The 20,759-nt window shown below is 39.0% G+C and overlaps 1 protein-coding gene across 1 annotated transcript; it reads right to left on the reverse strand.

Annotated features, from left to right (window-relative positions):
- Positions 1 to 2,424: 2,424 nt before the first annotated feature.
- Positions 2,425 to 19,524, reverse strand: cfap36 (cilia and flagella associated protein 36). Its single transcript, XM_058796553.1, has 10 exons — positions 19,183 to 19,524; positions 15,484 to 15,548; positions 15,294 to 15,392; positions 13,016 to 13,130; positions 10,263 to 10,350; positions 8,666 to 8,771; positions 5,312 to 5,399; positions 4,005 to 4,126; positions 3,637 to 3,774; positions 2,425 to 2,751 (listed from the first exon to the last, which is right to left on the reverse strand). Exons 1-10 carry the CDS (start codon positions 19,283 to 19,285, stop codon positions 2,668 to 2,670), a joined length of 1,008 nt encoding a protein of 335 aa, XP_058652536.1. The 5' UTR covers positions 19,286 to 19,524; the 3' UTR covers positions 2,425 to 2,667.
- Positions 19,525 to 20,759: the final 1,235 nt, after the last annotated feature.

Consider the following 20,759-nt stretch of genomic DNA (forward strand, 5'->3'; position numbering starts at 1 on the left):
TTTATTAGTTCTACTGGATCTTAGCGCTGCGTTCGACACTATCGACCACAACATTCTTTTGAATAGACTACAAAACTTTGTTGGCATTAGTGGAAGTGCCTTAGCATGGTTCAAATCATACTTATCTGACCGCCATCAGTTCGTAGCAGTGAATGAAGAGGTATCATATCGATCACAAGTGCAGTATGGAGTACCTCAAGGCTCAGTACTAGGGCCGTTACTTTTCACGCTTTACATGTTACCCTTGGGAGATATTATCAGGAGACATGGTGTTAGCTTTCACTGTTATGCTGATGATACTCAGCTCTATATTTCTTCGCGGCCCGGTGAAACACACCAAATTGAGAAACTAACGGAATGCATAGTCGATATAAAAAACTGGATGACGAGTAATTTTTACTGCTAAATTCTGAAAAACAGAGGTGTTAATTATCGGACCTAAAACTCCACATGTAACCTAGAACATTATCTAACACTTGATGGCTGCTCTGTCAATTCTTCTTCATCAGTCAGGAACCTAGGTGTGCTGTTCGATAGCAATCTGTCATTTGAAAGCCATGTTTCTAGCATCTGTAAAACTGCATTTTTTCATCTCAAAAGCATATCTAAATTGCGACCTATGCTCTCAACGTCAAATGCAGAAATGTTAATTCATGCGTTTATGACCTCAAGGTTAGACTATTGTAATGCTTTATTGGGTGGTTGTTCTGCACGCTTGATCAACAAACTACAGTTGGTCCAAAATGCAGCAGCTAGAGTCCTTACTAGAACCAGGAAATATGACCATATTAGCCCGGTTCTGTCAACACTGCACTGGCTCCCTATCAAGCATCGGATAGATTTTAAAATCTTGTTAATTACTTATAAAGCCCTGAATGGTTTAGCTCCTCAGTACTTGAGTGAGCTCTTATCGCATTATAGTCCTCCACGTCCGCTGCGTTCTCAAAACTCTGGCGTTTGATAATACCTAGAATATCAAAATCGACTGCGGGCGGCAGATCCTTTTCCTATTTAGCACCCAAACTCTGGAACAGTCTACCTAACACTGTTCGGGAGGCAGACACACTCTGTCAGTTTAAATCTAGATTAAAGACCCATCTCTTTAGCCTGGCTTACACATAACACACTAATACGCTTCTATTATTCAAATCCGTTAAAGGATTGTTAGGCTGCATTAATTAGATCAACCGGAACCGGGAACACTCCCCATAACACACGATGTGCTCGTTACATCGTAAGTAGAATGGCATCTACGCTAATATTTGTCTGTTTCTTTCCTAGTCTGTTTCTCAGTCCGTATCCGATCAGATGGTGGATCAGCACCAAGAGATGATGTCTACAGCCCTGATCGTCAGCGGAGACCAGGACACCCAGATGACCCCCAGAGATATATCCCCAGATATATCACCCAAAAATAACAAAATAACTAAAATATAATAAAATACCTAACTACATAATACTACTATTGTTAGAAATTGCAACAAAATAAATAATAGAAATATAAACTTTTGAACTGCAGGTTTCGTCTGGTCAGAGGAGAACTGACCCCCCGACTGAGTCTGGTTTCTCCAAGGTATTTTTCTCCATTCTGTCTCGGAGGGAGTTTTGGTTCCTTGCCGCTGTCGCCTCTGGCTTGCTCAGTTGGGGACACTTAATTTCTAGCGATTATCGCCGATTTGATTGCACAGATACTATTTAAACTAAACTGAGCTAGACAATGACATCTCTGAATTCAATAATGAAATGCCTTTAACTGAAAATTGAGTGTTTAATCTTATCATTATACATTACTGACACTCTATCCTCCAATTTGATACTGTTAAGTGCTTTGACACAATCTGTATTGTTAAAAGCGCTATATAAATAAAGGTGACTTGACTTCTGTCATCACGTGGTTCCTCTGACCTTTTAAGTACACTGGACCTGGCTTCTATTTCCACTGTTAATTACTTCACTCTGCCCATAACGATTAACATGAACACTTGATATTTGGCGATATTTTGACTTAACTGCACGGACCATGCTGTATAAAACACTCAGTATATGGTACACATGAAGAACACTTTTCTTTCTAATGACTAAAAATGATACTTTATTCGGTAATTTCATAAAACACCTGTCCACACTTCATGAATTTACATAGTGAAACATGAGCATATTTGAGTATATGTATAGTATGTGACTGTCCCCATAATGCATAACAATAATTCAGTAAGTAAAGATTTTAACATGTTGCAGAAACAAACAAACAAACAGAAAGACGCATGTACAATTACTGCATTCACTGTGTCAATAAACTGATCATGCAAAGAGATTTGGGCACACGTCTATAATTAGTCAACATGGAGTTCAACATGTCCGACACAAGTCCAGTGTGAGTGTCCATGACCTCTAACCTGTGCAATTCACTGCTGCTACAGACACGGCAGAATGACAATCAATCTCTCAGGGCTGCAGCTGTTGGGGTTTATATAAAGTAATGCGTGATCACCTTCTAATATTTGTTTGGCAGACCTACAGGTACATAAAAAAATATAAATTAAACAATATACAAAATTGTATTCATCCATGTCTTTCTTTTCTGTGTTTTGCCGCAGTAAGACTCTGCTGAAGCGTCGCGGCTTTACAGTCTGTTCCTGCTCTACGATCACAGAGATGACTTCAGCTTCATTTCTTGATGACTTCTTCTTTGAGCTTGTCTGCCAGGTGTTTTCTTTTCTGCAATTTCTTCTTCTCTTCAACAGAGATTTCCTTGGAATATGAAAAAAAAAAAGAAATTATTTAAAATGATTATTTAAAAGAAGGAATATCCAAAACCAGCAGTGGAATGACATCTAGTAGAGTGGATCTGCTCAAGCTTTCCAGCTGTCATTAATTGCAAAATCATGTTAGGTGAGATTAATTGCTAACATAAAAATTTACACGTAATCATGAATTCTGTATATTTGCATACTGATTCCTGAAATCAATAAGGAATCAACAATTAGAAAAAAACTGCAAATTATCAGACAAATTACAACACATTCAACTGTGCCATAAAGAATAACGAAACACTAAGCTAAATTTCCTGAGATGTTATCAGTTCATGTTAATTGTAGGAGAAAACTGGTTAATTTTGAGAATTGTTGTGCTCTTTTCACCAGCTGACACTAGAACGAGAGGACCTGAGAGAGAGCACAACTTTGAGCAGTTCTGAGTGGATTCATGTGCTTTGATTCATGTACATCCGACACTCTTCAGGACACAATCACAAACACGCACGCGAGCGTTTGACAGCAGCCGTTTATCAGCAGGAACCGAACATGTCCGGTGCTGTAGAAAAGCAGAAATTCCAACAGGTAGCAAATTATTGGTGCTTTTTAAATCACTGTATCGAAATTGTTTCATGAGACCAGCCAAAATGAGGCAGTGGGGAAAAAAGGTTTCCCAGCACCAATTCAGAAGTGCAAATACACCATTTAATGATGTTCAAATGAAAAATCTAGATATTTCCTGCTGTCAGATCCTCCCATGTGTGTCGCTACCTCCGCGGGTTTGACATTCCAGCTGCGTGCCGCTACACGTGTGAGAGACGAGCAGCACAGACACAATATAAACACACGGCTGTTTTTAAGGGAAGTGTCTCTGGTGTGATACCTGTGCAGCGGGTTTGGGCTCCGGGGCCGCAGGAGGAGCGTCAGCCGGGCTCTTCTGGGTCTGATCTCTCCTCAGGGCCTGCAGTTTGTCTCTCTGCTGCTTCAGATACTCAGAGCGCTGCTGTAACGCCGCCTCATCCTACACACACACACACACACACACACACACACACACCAAAGGGTATTGTTAAACTATCCATCTGTGTTTTGAAAATTCAGTCAGTACAGACTTGCTGAAAAAAAAAAAAAAAAAAGTTAATGTTGCAGTTTAGTCAGGTGAAAGAATCTCCCGAAACATGCCTCTGATATTGAAAAGCGTGGTGTGAGCGTGTGGACACACAGGCAGTGTTAGTGACGAGAGTGTCTTACAGCGAGAGCTCTGGAGTCTCTCTGTGTGTCCTCATCTCTCGGACTCTCTGGGCTCGGCGTGTGGTTGGCAGACACTGAACCCTTGACAGGTGCCCTCACTGCAGGGAGAGCTTTACTTTTACCTGCACACAACACACACAACAGCACAAGACTCTCGTCACATCAGTAGCTGCATTTGACACAGTGTGTGAATAACGCTTTCAAAGGAGTCATGCTGTTCAAACTGAAAGGGGTCTTGTTCATGCTTGTTCAATCTGATGCAAATCATTCACATGTCTGAAACAGCTCTGAACCTCTGATGAAACCATGGCATGGTCATAATATGAAAAATGCATTCATTAGAATTAGGTAATTTATGTGTTTTTTATTTTATTTTATGTGGTTTATTTAACATGTATATTATTTTTTAACATATCAACAAATGAAGGAAAAAGACCATGTTAATGGCAGTAGCAGCTCTTCTGTAAATTACCATAAAGAACATTATTCATTTAGCAGATGCTTTCATCCATTACAACTTACAAATGAGGCTTAAACCATTTTGATAGTCCTCTTTAGACAACTAACTAACTATAAGTAACTTTGTCAGCTAACTCTCAGAGTATTAGTAGACTGTAAGGCCAGGGTTAGTAGAGTAAGTTGACATACTTTTCAAAGTTACTTCTAGTCAATAGAATGTGCAGCAAAATAAAGTGTTAGCAGATGTTAAGCAGACAGTCACTAATACTCTAACGACTGCTGGCTGACATGGAGTCGCAAAGATACTTTTAGTTAGAATGTCTACAAAATCAGAATGGACAAAATCTAAATAAATTGTCATTTTATTTTAAAATAAACTAAAAACACAAAATGTATAAAAAAAAAGACTATGTAAGTGAGTGTTCACACTGTCATCAACAGATGTGCTGCAGATGTGAGCTTGTGAGAGGTCAGATGCAATCACACACACACACACACACACACTCACACACACACACACACACACTCACTCACACACGTTCGTTTTTGTGAAAAGTGGGTTCATCCCATAGGCGTAATGGTTGTTATACTGTACTTACTGTATGTGCTATTGCCCTACACCAACCCTACACCTAAACCTACCCCTTACAGGAGACTGTGCATTTCAACTTTCCCCAAAAAAACCTCATTCTGATTGATTTATAAGCGTTTTGAAAAGTGGGGACATGGGTCAATGTCCTGAGATCACCTTCACCTTGTAATACCTGCCATACCCTCGTCATTATACACATCTATGTCCTGACTTTTCACAAAAACACACACACTCACACACACTCACACACACTCACATGACGGTGTGGTTGCAGCTGAACTCCTGACGGCTGCAGACTCAGACTCCTTTAACTTCAGTTCTTTAGCGTCTGTCGTGCCGTTGGTCTGTGGAGAGCAGAAAGACACGAGGCATCAGGAGCAGCACAGATCTGCAGGACATCAGAACACGATCCTGCTTTCACCTGCTGCTGAAGGGTCAGCTCACACCCTGCTGTTCACCCTCCTTCTCTCCCAGAACACAAAACGAGAAACGTACGTCCTGTTTGTGTTTGATCAGATAGTGACAGTTCATGGCAGTTCTCTTAAAGCTTTAAAGATTCAGATGCAACTTCAGTAAAGCTGAAGGTTCTCCCCATTCACTGCCGTTAACAGGGTCTAAAACATTTTGTGACTGGACCAGCAAAACCGAGGTGAGCAGAACACATGAAGTGGACTTATTACCAGTCCTGAATGTGTCCCAGACACATCGATCTCCATCCTCTCATCTATCTAGACACAACATGAGCAAGTGCACTTCAGTAAAGGATTCAAACACACATTATGATCAAATGTTCAGATGATGATCAGACAGTCATCCTCTTCTTCTCTAGCAGCAACATTACTGTCATCACTAAAGCTTCCGAGCAAGGGTGAAGGCCAGAACATGCTAGTAAGGTCAGAACACTTCACAGCACTGCAGCGGCTCTACATATAGATTAGAGGTGGGTGATTTCATGGTTATGATCTGTATCATCACGATTGTTTATTATTTGCATGCATTTATAAGCCTCGTTAATTCAAACTCTCAGGTGATTTTACTCGCACACTGTCTAAAGATCACATAGCACGATAAATAAATATCAAATTATTTATTTACATACTTGTGTGAATAACTTTTGAATCTTCATAAAGAATCAATTTACATTTAGTCATTTAGCAGATGCTTTTATCCAAAGCGACTTACAAATGAGGACAATAGAAGCAATCAAAACCAACAAAAGAGCAACGATATACAAGTGCTATAACAAGCCTCAGTTAGATTAACTCAGAACACTAGCAAGGGTTTTTTTTATTTTAAATTGTATAATAAATAAAAAGAAAACAGATAGAATAGAAAACGAATAGAGCAAGCTAGTGTTAGAGGCCCTTTTCTGCTTTTTGTTAATTGTATAATAAATTAAAAAACAAATAGAATACAAAAAGAATAGAGAGGCTAGTGTTATTTTTTATTTTTAAAGAAAACAAGAAGTTAGTAAATGAATATAGTGCAAGTCAAAATGACTTTTTTTTTTTAAGAATAGAATTAGAATAGAGAGATTTAGAATTAGATTAATTCATACAGTAAAGACAATGCTGTGTTTTATTTTACATTTGATTATTCAATTTCTGAATACTACTGATACTACCAACCTCAAAATGTACAGGACTCTTTATTATATTATATAAATACAACAGAACAATAATTTTCTTTGTTCATATTTGATTACTGCTTTTGGTCTGAAACCTTCTAGTGATCCTGAACTCCTCGATCAGCCGGTTCAGGGGAGTTTGAGCCCTGGATGTCACTGTACTCCAACCCTGAACAGATTTTCATCGGGATCTAAAACTTTAGCAAAGTTACTATTATTTCTTCTTATTTTACTGAGAAGCACTGTGAGACATCTGTTCTTGAAAGGAGCTATATAAAATCAGGTTTTCTTACTACTTATTAGGGCTGCACGGTATTGGAAAGAACTCACATTGCTATATTTTGTTTTTCTGCAATATATATTGCGATATGAAAAAATAAATAAATTCACCAGTTGTCTTGAATAGCTCTGTTTGGAAAAAATAATCGATGATTGGGGTGATTTTAGGCGAATAAATCAGCATTGACAATAAACAAATATAATAGAACAAAGATACAAGTGAAATAAACAGTGCTTTATATTTTTCAGGTATAGAAATTGATAATCAAATGTAAAATAACACTGCATAGTCTTCAGTGTATAAATTAAATCTAATAAATCTGTGTTAAAGTTACAAAAGTGATTTTTTTTTTCTGTGTTTTGTTGTTTTATTAACATTCATGACACAGAAAGCTGGAACATTAAACCTCTGTGAACCAATAGCCTATACTGTTACACATCCATTTTCTTTCTCAGTTGTTTACCTTCACCTAAGACATAAGCAGCTGTGTTTACAAGGATACTCGCAGAGCAGGGCTCACGAAATCGCTAGCCTGACGTCCCGGGGCTATTGTGCTTTCCAGTCGGGCTACCAAAATATATCACCGCCTGCCCGACGGGCTCTCTTACATACAGGGCAGGGAGTTTTTAAGGCCTTAAAAAGTTTTAAATATGTTAAATGGTATAAGAAAAGTCTTAATTGTAATTTCAAGAGGTCTTAGGGGGTGGAAAGGCAAGAATCGCGATATGGCTGGATAAAACTTCAAAAGGCAATTAACGTTACGTCATTGAATAAATATGAGCGCTGCACGTTTTAAAGTCAAAACACGGCATGAATGTCTTTATGTGAATGCATCTCTGAAGGGAACCGACTGTCCTCAGAAACGTATCGTTGGCATTTTAATTTAATCTTGCCTATAATGCCTGATAAAGCAGCGTTTATGAGCGCGGTGCTGCTTGTGTCCAGCTGTTACCGGGGAAACCTCGGGGCATATCGACCCATGTTTTTACGCAGGAAACACAGTTGTAAATGTGAAAGAAGTTAATATGCCTTCTAAAAATCTAAACAATTTAGTAATAGTTATGTTTTAAATTTATATAATAATTCATATGTTTGACTTATCCCTTTTCATAAAAATGATTTAAAAGCTAAAATACCATTTTATAAGATTTGTGTTTTTGTGAAAACCTGTATCTGAATTGTAAAATAATGTCATTTTATGGCTTAATATGTTACCATAGATATCGTCCAGCACCACTCATACAGTGTTCATTTTACTTGTGCAGCTCAGTCATAAATTGCCTTAAATTGATTTTTAAAAATCTGCAGATACCCTGTAAATAGTAAAATAAAACTCTTTCCTTGATATTTGTGTATTGAAAATGCTTTTGATTGACATTTATGGTCTTTTTTTATTTGCGCTAGTTAAATTAATTTTCGGGCTACCAAAATCTGAAGTGTACCTGCCCGAAGTGCTACCAGGGATTTTGAAATTTTGCGAGCCCTGCAGAGACATGCATTTTGACATAATGTGGCACGTATGCATCATTACAGGCACAAATAGACGCAGAAGTGAACAGAATTCAGTGCTCACATGCATCTGAGTGGCTCTGGTCATGTCTACAAATACAATAGAACTCATATAATCCCTCCAGCAAACTATCTACAGTATATGATAATATATTGTTACTGTGAAATATGCACTGCATGAGCGTCAGACTCACAGAATCACACGGAGGAGTCTCAGACAGACTGCTGGAGGTGGAGGCCTGCTCCTCCTTCTCCTGCACCCTGTGTGCCATCTCCAGATCATACTCCTCCTTCGACCTCCTGCAGACACACAAACAATACAGCACAGCTGATACCGCAATACCTCACTGAACACAGTTAACGTGCTGCTTATCAGCCACAAGTTGTGTTCTGACCGACAGGATCCCTAAACAGCGCTCACTGCTCCCTACGCAGCAACATCTGCTGAACTTGAGCAAACGCGCTCACTCTGGACAGTCGAGCGGAACGCACCTACAGTAAAAAACACTGAACTTCCCGGTTACACTTTATTCTACTTCTGACCTTGTTACAGTGCAATTACACATTTAAGTACTGAGTAATATTAACTACATGTACTTACTATATGGTTATGGTTAGGATTAGGCTTAGGGTTACTTGCATGTAATTATGCATAATTAAGTGTTATTATAATAGTAAGTACATGTAACACGTAACAAGGACATCTTACAATACACTGACATATAATTACACAGGTGAGAAAGTGAGTATGTAAATATAAATATGTGAAATATACAGTACTGCAGTGAAATCACACGCCCAACTCTCTTCGATCACGTGCTGCTGCTTCTGCAAACCAGAAGTGAAAACGCTAGGCAGCAGCCAATCGCTACGAGACGAAGGCAAGCCAGGTGTGTGACGTCTGAAATAGCTTGGCAAAAGCACTGGACTGCAGGAGTGTGATCGCTGAGAAACTGAACGAAGCAGTCACGATCCAAAAACTAGCTAAACATTCACGTCCATTCATTCCACAGCTATAACATGGCTTCAGAGGACATGGAATAGAACCACATAGAGATTAATACATTTCTGTTGATTTTATGTTGCAAATTGCTTCAGTGACCGGAATAGACTTCAAAATCATACAGGTTTAGAATGATAAGTCCTCTATGATCTGCTGTAAATCCAGTCTCTGGCGGTCACAGTTGCAGAGCCAGAGGAGCTTCTAAATCCAGGTTTGGATTCAAACCTTTGTCCTGAGCAATGTGATCTGTAGCTAACCCTGATCTCTTAATGGCATTCATTAACGTTAGCATCTTAATTATTAGAAACAGAAAGTTCGGGACAGAGCCGCACTGATCTGCGGTCATGTGCCTGTGAACCGGGCCGGCGGCGCTGGGACAGTAACCCAGCACACTAAGAATATCACGCCGTTCTTTTTCGGTGGGACGTTAAGCTGCTTACCTGCCAGTGGTCTCGCAGTGGCTTACTGTGAACGCTTATCAATCCCTTTACAAGTTGAAGTAACCTCGCAGTAAGGACGTCACTAACTGGGTCTCAGCTATTTTCAAAAAGAAGAGCATTTTAAAGGTTTTGTAACACAGCAGTCCTGGAACACATCTGTGCGCCAGATCAAAGTTTATGACTGATTCACAAAACAAACTCCATGTGTTATGAATGGATGCGTTTAACATCCACTGCAGGACGACACATGCTGCGACTGATGTCTGTCAGAGACCCAGCGCTCGGGAAAACCTGCTCGTTATATAAGCTGCACATCTGATGTCAGCGCAGGTAATGAGGTGAAATTACCTGAGAACCTCCTGAAGAATCTTCATTTCCTGCTGCTCGAGTTCACTCACGACGTCCACGCCGTCTGTCAGACACTCGGGCAGCCCTCCTGTAACACACAGCACACACACACACACACGTGACCCTGCAGCACAGAAGCAGTCATAAGCAGCACAGGTATGTTTGTATTAATAGCCAACAATACATTGTATGGGTCAAAATTATCCATTTTTCTTTTATGCCAAAAATCATTAGGATATTAAGTAAAGATCATGTTCCATGAAGATATTTAGTAAATTTCCTACTGTAAATATATAAAAACTTCATTTTTGATTAGTAATATGCAGGGATGCACCGATATGAAAATTTTGGGCTCATACCGCTAACCGATAATTCTTTATACATGAAAGCCAACAACCGATATATTGGCCGATAAATCTAAATCCAATTTTTTTATATAATTTTTGAGAGCCTGATTACAAAAAAAGTCCCACCATTAAAAGCCATTAAACACTTCAACATAAATCAAACATAAAGCAGCCTTACAAATAAATAAAACAATGCTTAAATAATGCAAACAAGTCACTGGACAACATTACATGTAAAAAAAAATAAATAAAAAAATCATGTGCCATTGATAAATTAAACGGAATAGCCTCTGCACTGACAATTAAATTATTTTAATTAAACCAGATTATTGATGAAAATAATAAGAAAAATAAAAGTGGTGGTTATTCATATCTCAATGATTTTGAAAAAGTAGTATGTTAAATTAATACCACTGTTTCAAATAGCAGCATGTTTTAGCGCTGCTGAAGAGCTGAATGAACACCGGTAAACTGAAGCGTTTATTATTTATACAACATAAACATAATATTATAACTTATATATGCACAAAAAGACACAAATGCGCAAGATCTTGAACTAAGTTACGCGCTAATAAGATGTGATGCGCTCTTCCTGCCACAACGCGCTGAAACATGACAAATTAAACCAAAGAATTCACAACGTTTTATTATAATAGTGTTCTCATTATGATATTATATATATATATGACAGTCCCAATCATTGTTATTAATGTTGTGCATTACTGTTCGAGCTGCGTGCGCTGAAACTTAAGAGCTGAACACTGGTAAACTGAAGCTTGCTGGCAGCTTATTTAACTCAAGGAAACGAAACATATGAGATTAATCAGCTATTTATACAACATAAACATAATATTACAACTTCTATACATGTACAAAAAGACGCAAATGCACAAGTGAACTCAGTTATGTGCTAAACAGCTGTTGTGGATGCGCTCCCACCACAACGCGCTGAAACACGACAAATTAAACCAATTCACAATGTTTTATAATAATAGTGTTCTCATTATAATATTATATATATGACAGTCCCAATCATATAGTTATTAATGTTGTGCGTTGCTGTTTGAGCTGCATGCGCTGAGCTAAAGATGATCACAGAAGCGATCTATTAACGCTCTATTAGCTTAACCAAACGAATTATATAGGCCTATGAGATAAATATATATATATATATATGCATAAAATAAACACAATATTACAACCCACAATTGCACAAAAGGCTGCAAATGCACAAGCGAACTTAACTGTGCAAGTCATAGCTCCATTGTGGATGCGCTCTTCCCGTAACAACGCGCTAAAACACAGGCGCACAAAGATTCCATTCATTATTTTACAGTAATGTTCTCATTATAATATGACAGACTTGCCCTGCACATATTGCTCTTCACTGTATTTTCCTTTTCGAAGTGATTCTAATAATATTTCAAGCAATTAAAAACCATCATGGCGAACAGTGCACATCTGAAGTGCCTCTGCAGGAAATAATGCATTATTCATCGGCTTTAATATATCGGCCATGATATACTGATATGGTAGCCGATATATCGTGCATCCCTAGTGCTAATATGCATTGCTAAGAACTTCATTTGAACAACTTTAAAGGCGATTTTCGCAATATTTTGATTTTTTTGCACCCTCAGATTCCAGATTTTCAAATAGTTGTATCTCAGACAAATATTGTCCAACAAACCGTACATCAATGGAATGATTATTTATTCAGCTTCCAGGTATATGTATATGCATGTACAAATCTCAATTTAAATTTTTTTTATTATGACTGGTTTTGTGGTCCAGGGTCACATGTATGACCTGATAGTGTAAGACTTGCCACAACTTCTGCTTCACTCACAATCAAATCAATGTGAAGATGCACATCAGCGTAAATAAAACATTTGAATAATCAAATAAATAATAATAATAATAATAATAATAATATAAAAGTAAACTTTAACACCTTAGTGTTTCACTTGTTTTAATTATAATTAAACCTCTGAAAAAGAGTGCAAATGACTTTTGTTAAATATCCAGCCGGGGCCTGAATTTATAAACAAATTAGCCACTGACAGACTCTTATGGAAGCCATGGGATAAAAAAAAAAGAAGACATTTTACTCCGACTTTTTTCTTGCAATTTCTTCTCAACATTTTGAGACATAAATTTTATCTCACAATTCTGACTTTTCTCAGAATTCAAGTCAGAATTGCAATAAAAATATCAGAATTTAAAGAAAAAAGCGACTATTTATTTATTTATTTTATCCCATGGCAGAACAGGCTTCCATATTTAATCCATCTACTGAAAAATGGGAGCTGGTTTTATGTGAGCGAGACCAGGATGCCATGTCAAATGTAATAAATGTAATGAAGTTGAACTAATCACACGTGTGAATCTGGACGTGTTGAATACCGTTTCTCTCTTTGATGACATGCAGAGCCTGCAGCTGAAGCTCCGTGTTCTTCTGGACCATCAGAGAGCGAAACATCTGAAAATCATCTGTAGCCAGAACTGGCTGGAAAACAGCCTGATCGAACAAGAAAACACCGTCAGCCATCGCGTCACTGACAGAGCAGGAACCTCACACGACCCGAGAGCACACAAACGCTGTTTCTGTCCACATGCAGAACCAAAGACACATACACATGGACGGAGGATGCTGCACAAAGGGAAAAGCGTTAGGATTTCATTGTCAGTATTGGGTGCATTATTATTAGTCAACTAAACTCTGATCCAGTGATCAGATGACGATGAGGCTGATCTTCCCACTGAAAATCAACAGGATCAATAACAGAAAGAGACGTCCGCTTCTAGCACAGTTTCGGCACAACTCAAGAATTAATATGAACTATGTTTAAGGCTTACAAAAAACAGAGGAAAGACCAATGGAAACATCATTAAATAGATTTTATAGAAATCATTAAATAGAAATTAGTTTCATTCTCAGTTTAACATTTGGTGAAAAGGATGGAAGATGTAACAGTGAAGAGGAAAGCAGTGAAATACCGCTGTGCAAAGTGTAATGTGAGCAAAGAAGAGACTGAAAATATTGATGTGGGTCGATTGTGTCTGAAAGCAAAAGTGTGGATGCTTGCTGAATACTTCAAGCAAATAACTCGGTAATTACTTCAGTAAAAAACTAGCAGCTTTACCGTCCCTGGACGTGTGATCCACAGAGCTCAAATAAACACAGTAACTCTTGTTTACGGTGAATATCTGCATTTGGTGTGACAGGACCTCAGTGCTGCGTCGTCAGCCGATCAGGGCCGGTGTTTCCAGCCCAGGTCAATCTCACAGGAGTTACTGTCTCACTAACCCAGTTAACTAATCTCCGTCGACTGCCTTAACCTGCATGCGTCTCAGCACTCAAGCTTCTTCTCAGGCCAGACACCAGAAGCGGAGACCGGTTCAGCCCTGAACCAATAGTATCCTGCACAACCAGAGACTGCAGTTTCAGGACCGCATTTCTAGGACAGCGCCATCCAGCCAATTCTATTCCAACAGAGGAGACCTGATTCAAACACCAAACAAACTGATGCAAAGGCTAGATCCATGCAAACTATTCATTTTTTATCTTTCCATCTTATTTTTAATGTAAGAGCTGAACTTGAGTGTTTGAGGGGGTGTCAGCAATCTCCATTTAGCTGCACAAAACAGTTCATTGTGCTGCTGGATGTTGTGAACTGCTATTTATTAATGCACTAATATGTAGCGCAATTGTTTTACCATTTACTGCACTGTGTTATGCGTGTCACACATCAGACGTGAAGCGCTGCGCTGCGGCTAAAGCCTGGAACACACTACGTGATTTTCTGCCGATTTACTTTCTGGAGAAGTCGAAAGTCAAAGCCAGTCTGTAGATTTGACTTGACAGATTCCATAGAAAATCTCATAGTGTATGATGGTCACACTGATTTTTTAGCTTCAGACTTTGATTCCACCCAGTCGGAGGAGATCACACGTGTGATATTTTCAGCCGATCTTAGAACACGTTTTCATTTGTCATGCATCTCCAAGCAACAAGACACAGGTTTCTGAGTTTGTTGTGATCGGAACGACTTCAAGGTCTGGTCGGTGTGATAATTATTAAGTATATAGGCTACAATTAAACAACTTCATATTTCCTTAAAACATAATAATATACAGAATTGAATAGCAAGTGCTATAAAATAGTATGAGCCGCTAATACACACATACACAGCACACACACATCATGGAGACATCTATTTGACGTCTGCATTTACATCTGGAAGACGTATTTTTAGAGTGTTTGCTCATCTTCAATACGTCTATAGGACGTTTCCTATCAGATGTAAAATAGACGTTTATTAGATGTCTTTAAGATGTTTATGATTTAGAATGTGTGTAAAACTGACATCTTACAGACGTCTGTCAGATGTTTGTACACAGCAGATGATCTTGCAGACATACGTGTGCTATCTGGGATACAAAAAATAAATAAAATAAAAAAAAAACAAAAAAAAAAACTATATGGTCCTAGAAATGCAGTCTTGAAACTACAGGCTCCGGTTGTGCAGGAAAACTCTTCTCCTCTGAACACAGAGCAAAAAACAATGTGAGAGAAAAGCCCATCTCAAGCTCCATCCGGTCAGCAACACAGCGTCTAAACCCTGCCATAGCGCTCAGTAATCAGTCACCAGAGGAAGGTGCGCTACCCTCGGCCTCTTACCTGTAGAGTCTTCGTCTTGCTGAAAGAGGAGCAGGCGTGCAGAAACTGCTGCTCGCTGATGCCCACCTCCTGCATGTAGTTCTCCAGCAGCCGCTCCACCTCCACAGCACATGCCAATCAATCACAACAGAGTCAGAGCAGCGCATTCATTCACCAGATGCCATTCAGAGTGCTTCAGAGCGGCTCTCACCAGCTGCTTGTACTGCTGATGGATCTCCGTGTACGTCAGCTTATTCTCATCATCATCATCAAACACTGAAACCACACGACCAAACACACCAACATATGAACAATATTATGGCAAGCCATTTTAGCTTTAAATATTCCCAGTGTCACTCGTCGTAATTGCATTTTTACTAGTAACAATTCCAATTAGAGAGCTCTACAATTGAGTTCTTACTAGGGATGTAACGATTACTGGTTTGACCATAAATCATGATAAAATTCTCCAAGTTTAGTATTACCATTTCATATTTTAATTATCATTATAACCATATTCGATTACCGTGATTTGAACAACTGAGGATAAATAAGTTCTGTCCAGCATAAAGCACAGTGTTAAGTAACAGTCACAGCAGCGGAGTACTTTCTTTTTGTGTGAAAACATGGCGGAAGAGCTGCGAGGTTTTAAAAGAGTGCTGAGGGAATTATACAAATGAATATATGAATGATTTAATTATATGAATCTACCTCTGAAGGTTCTGACTGTCTTCAGAAAAGATTTGATGGCATGTTGTTTTCATCTTCGCTCCATTTAATACCTAATAAAGTAGTGTTTTAATCACAATACTGCTTTGTTCACGGAGGAAACAGCTGTAGTTCTGCTGCTCCACCAGCGCCACCTGCTGTCAGAGACTGGATTTACAGAGACTTACATTCACATTCAGCCTGTGTGCAGTTTCTGTCCGGACTAAAACTGGACCGAATTTGCATGCCCTGCTGTGAATTTTGATGAAAAACAAGCTTATGTGGATTCTACACATTTAAACGGTTCAGATAAGTTATCTAGAATTATTTACAGAGCAGATAAAATACATATAATAATTCATTATTTTGACATTTTAACCCTTTTCTTTATTTAAAGGCTGAAATGTGAGGTTTACCTTTTTATGAAATTTTTCAAAGCTTTATTTGAACATTTACATTAGATATTTGAACATGCTATTAGACAAACTGTTGTCAGTCATGTTGTCATTTAAAATCCAGACATCATTGGCAATGTTTTTGTTTTAGTGATTATGCAAACAAATGTCAGTATTTTTTGAACATTTCAAGCACATTTTTAACAAAAATATGGATAACCATGACAATTTTGGTCACAGTATTAAGAACCGCTGCTTTAGAACATTGATTTTGAAGCTTGTGAATCCATTAGAATCGTTAGAAGACAGAATTGTGATTCATATATGAATATATTTTTTCGTGCACCCCTAGTTTTGACGGCATAACAACTCTTCCTCTTCTCTTAAGCGGCGCAACATGGCCCCGCCCCCTTTGTTACATGTGTCTGGGGGCGGGGTTTATGTAAATTTCAGTAACTCGTTGTAGTCCCTACGAGCCGTTTTGTAGGCATTAAACTTCCAGAATTTTAAAAGACGATATCTCCGTTTGTATTGAACTTTCAGCGCCGCAAATTTGAAGATATGGGTTATGCTCAAACAGCAACATTATACACTAACTAACGTTAAAAAAGTGAAATCGCAATCAACCACCCCTTTAAGCAGTGACAGCGCTACACCGGGGCTAGGGGGGGCTATTTGGGGGATTTTAAAAAGGGATAGCAGCCTAATTAGACACCTGTCTGCGTAATTAATGTTAATCAAACAACAAAAGATGTTAAATGTATACATGTTAAATAAATAATGCTGAGTGCATGGGTGCTGTCCTGTTGTTTGCACATATCTGTCACACAGTAACCTCGGCGTCACGTGAGCGCAGTTTCCTGCATTAGGCTACATTTAATCAATTACATAATCACTAAGATTGCAATGTGGTGTTTATTTAAAGTTTAATTTAAGTGTAAAGTATGCTCAGTTCTAAGTAGGGCTGCACGATATATTGCATGCGATTGTCACGCGCTTCAGTAAAGCCGGTTCCGTGATTAGTGGTAAATCTCCATCAGCTGTTTTCAAATGAAGCAGCATTTAATACACAGAGGCGATTCATCTGCGATTCCGAGCGCGAATTGCGTAGCTTGTCGGTGAACTACGGCACTGTGTATTAAATGCAGCTCCATTTGAAAACAACTGATGGAGATTTACCACTAATCACGGAACCGGCTTTACTGAAGCGTGACAATCGCATGCAATATATCGTGCAGCCCTATATGCATACATCTGAATTGTTTTGTTAAAGGGTTAGTTCGCCCATTTAAGACATGAAGTTGTATGCAATCCTTACCAGCACTATAGTGCATACACACTGACCCACCCTTTAGTCACCTCCTGCTCAGAGTTCTGGCCGCTGGAAGTTTTCAAGATAGTACTCGGTTAGTTTCGGGCCTCAAAACTGTGCGTTTTCGTGAAAAAATTATTTGCGTTTCAAAGCTTGATTAATTTACATCACAAAAACACGCCTGACAAAATTCATACCTCAGTTTTAATCGGCACTATTTTCTTTCCATTTCTATCAATCCGCGCTGCTGTCAACGCCAACAGTGCGCACGCTCAGATCAGCTGTTCCATAGTGTTTACACAATCGAATGACAACGACATAAAAAGTAGAAAATGAACAATGGTGCGAACTTGTAAATTCCCAGGCTGTGACCACAAGAATGTGCCGGGATCACCGTTCAGATTCCATCGTTTTCCAGTTTCGGATATAGCTACGAGACAGCTTTGGCTGGTTGCCATCGGCTACTCTGCGGGAGCTAAAATATCGAGAATCAAGGATTTCCGTGTGCAGTGCTCACTTCAGCGAAGACGATTACATCCCCAACCAAGGAGGAAAAAGAAAAAAAATGATTTTAAAGAGTTTTGCTGTACCAGTAGCACGGGTAAGCTCTATTTACTAACTTTATGATCCAATGTCTAAACTGTACGGTAAACAAGCTGAAAATTACTTTCATCATCATCTGTTCCTTCTGACATTGTGCTAAAATTGGTTTCGTCATCAGAAGTTTCGTAGTCAGACATGTTGTCAGCGAGTCGCGCTATCAACAGCTGATCTGAACGTGCGCACTGTTGACGTTGACAGCAGCGCGGATTGATAGAAATGGAAAGAAAATAGTGCCGATTAAAACTGAGGTATGAATTTTGTCAGGCGTGTTTTTTGTGATGTAAATTAATCAAGCTTTGAAACGCAAATAATTTTTTCACGTAAAAACGCACAGTTTTGAGGCCCCGGAAACTACCCGGGAGTACTATCTTGAAAAACTTCCAGCGGCCAGAACTCTGAGCAGGGAGGTGACTAAAGGGTGGGTCAGTGTGTATGCACTATAGTGCTGGTAAGGATTGCATACAACTTCATGTCTTAAATGGGCGAACTAACCCTTTAATGCTGAGCGCGTGCTGTCCAGTTCTGAAGTCTTTCACCTTTGTATGCAAAAGGTTTTTGTCGTTGTCTTGTATTAAGCGGTTTTGTTGAATATGCCTATTCTTTGGCCAAATAAAATTTAAAACTATACTTCTGTTAAATGAGGTGTGTACCATAGCTGCTTTCATTTTTTTTAAAACGACATTTTGTCAAGAAGTATTTTTGACGTCATGAATATCGATTATAGCCCGCGTAGAGAAAAAATTCTGGCGCGTGCCTGCCTTTAAGATAATACGGCTTGCCATACAATATGCACGCGTAACGCACAGCTCATCTCTCACCAAGCGAAGCCTGAGGTTTATTAGTGAAGAAGCTCAAATGCGCACGTTCTGCGCGTCACTGCTGCGTTTAATACCTGAGCATTTGTTCTCCATGAAGTCCGCCAGTGGGATGAGCCAGTCTGGGCTGCTCAGGTAGCCCGCGATGCTCTCCGGCACCCACTCGCTGTCATCGGCCATGATCACTGGAGAGACGCTCTCATCGCCGCACGCCTTACTCCGCGCCTGTGGACAGAAGTGCGTTAACACACGCGAGCGCGCGAGCCGCGGACACCCCGGATGTGTGCAACATAATCTGCAGCCGTAGCAACCGATGCGTCACTGCGGGCGTCACTCCTCCTTCTTCTTCGCCGGGACGCGAGCCAGATTGTTCGGCTGAGCACCGCCACCTCCAGCGCCGGAGCGAGGCGAGACTGCGGTGCTGGGGTCCGCTACTCGGTTAACTGGATTTGATTGTTGACGATTGTGCTCGATCTTGGATTGGTTGGTTCTTCAAAGCTGTCATGGCAACAGGATTAGATCGCATCTTTTTAAAATATGTCCTGGCCACCACTACTTTATTATAAGAGTACCCTACTGGTCCAGGGGACAATAATTAAAAATAATAATAATTAAAAAATTAATTTGAAAATAATATAATAATGTTGTGTAGTCTATAATACTATAGACACAGTCAGTTTTACTCATTGAAAGATTTATTAGTGATTAAATAATTTATAATTGTATAGGGGGCCGGGGGCCCCTGGGCTTGAGATTATGTTTGGGCCCTATACACTACAAATGTCCTCAACTAGAACATCACTATGGAGCAACACAAAATACACAATTTAAATATACTTTGCAACATATCTAGCCTTTAGTCAAAGTTTAGCTGTAGCTAGTATTAAATACTCATTAAATAATACAATAAGCAAGATGTGTTGCATTTTTTGTCTGAAAGTTCACTAAGTTGTAGTTTATTGTACATTTGTGATGGTGCAGATATTTAGAAAAAGAAAAAAAACGTACTCTTGTTTGTGTGATGTTATAAAAACAGAAACTCATTAAATACATTTTTATTTATTTAAAAAAATATATAATTTTGATGATATTTCTGCCCCATGTGTGATGGCAGTGAGACGGGAGACAGCACTCAAAACACTTCAGATCACATAATTTAGTGGAATATTAATATAATGAAATGTAATGGAATGAGGCGTAAACATTTCACACATTTATCATTATCTTATGTATGCACTCATTAAAAGTTTAATGGAGTTGTTCAAAGTAGCCATGAGATAAACTAATCAGCGCAGACACGATCAATACATGTCCTTCTATGTGAAATAATACTAAATACCAGTTTATGCTGTTTAATTATGGCCTCGAAGGTCGTAGTTGGAAGCTATTAGCCTCAGTGTGCGCAGTGGAAATGCGGCTAATAATTTCTGACTGGCATACAATACAAATTTTATTTCTATAGCACATTTAAAACAACTGCCGTTGACCAAAGTTTCCAGCATCATTACACACAGTCACACATAAACATTCAAATATAAAACCTGATCCCTCTAATCAATTCTAAAAGCTCTACTAAAAAGGTACGATTTCAAACTAGACTTAAAAGCATCCACAGACGGGGAAGATTTAATATGCGTTGGAAGAGGGTTCCCTA

Source organism: Onychostoma macrolepis, chromosome 13 (genome assembly GCF_012432095.1).
Source record: "Onychostoma macrolepis isolate SWU-2019 chromosome 13, ASM1243209v1, whole genome shotgun sequence".
NCBI lineage: Eukaryota > Metazoa > Chordata > Actinopteri > Cypriniformes > Cyprinidae > Onychostoma > Onychostoma macrolepis.

Bases quoted from the DNA above. Each gene is read 5' to 3' on its own strand.
- cfap36 (XM_058796553.1), bottom strand. From the start codon at position 19,285: ATGGCCGATGACAGCGAGTGGGTGCCGGAGAGCATCGCGGGCTACCTG. The intron at 10,351-13,015 runs GTATTCAACACG...TGTGTGTTACAG, and splicing joins TGTCATCAAAGAGAGAAACG to GAGGGCTGCCCGAGTGTCTG. The intron at 3,775-4,004 runs GTAAGACACTCT...GTGTGTGTGTAG, and splicing joins GAGACTCCAGAGCTCTCGCT to GATGAGGCGGCGTTACAGCA.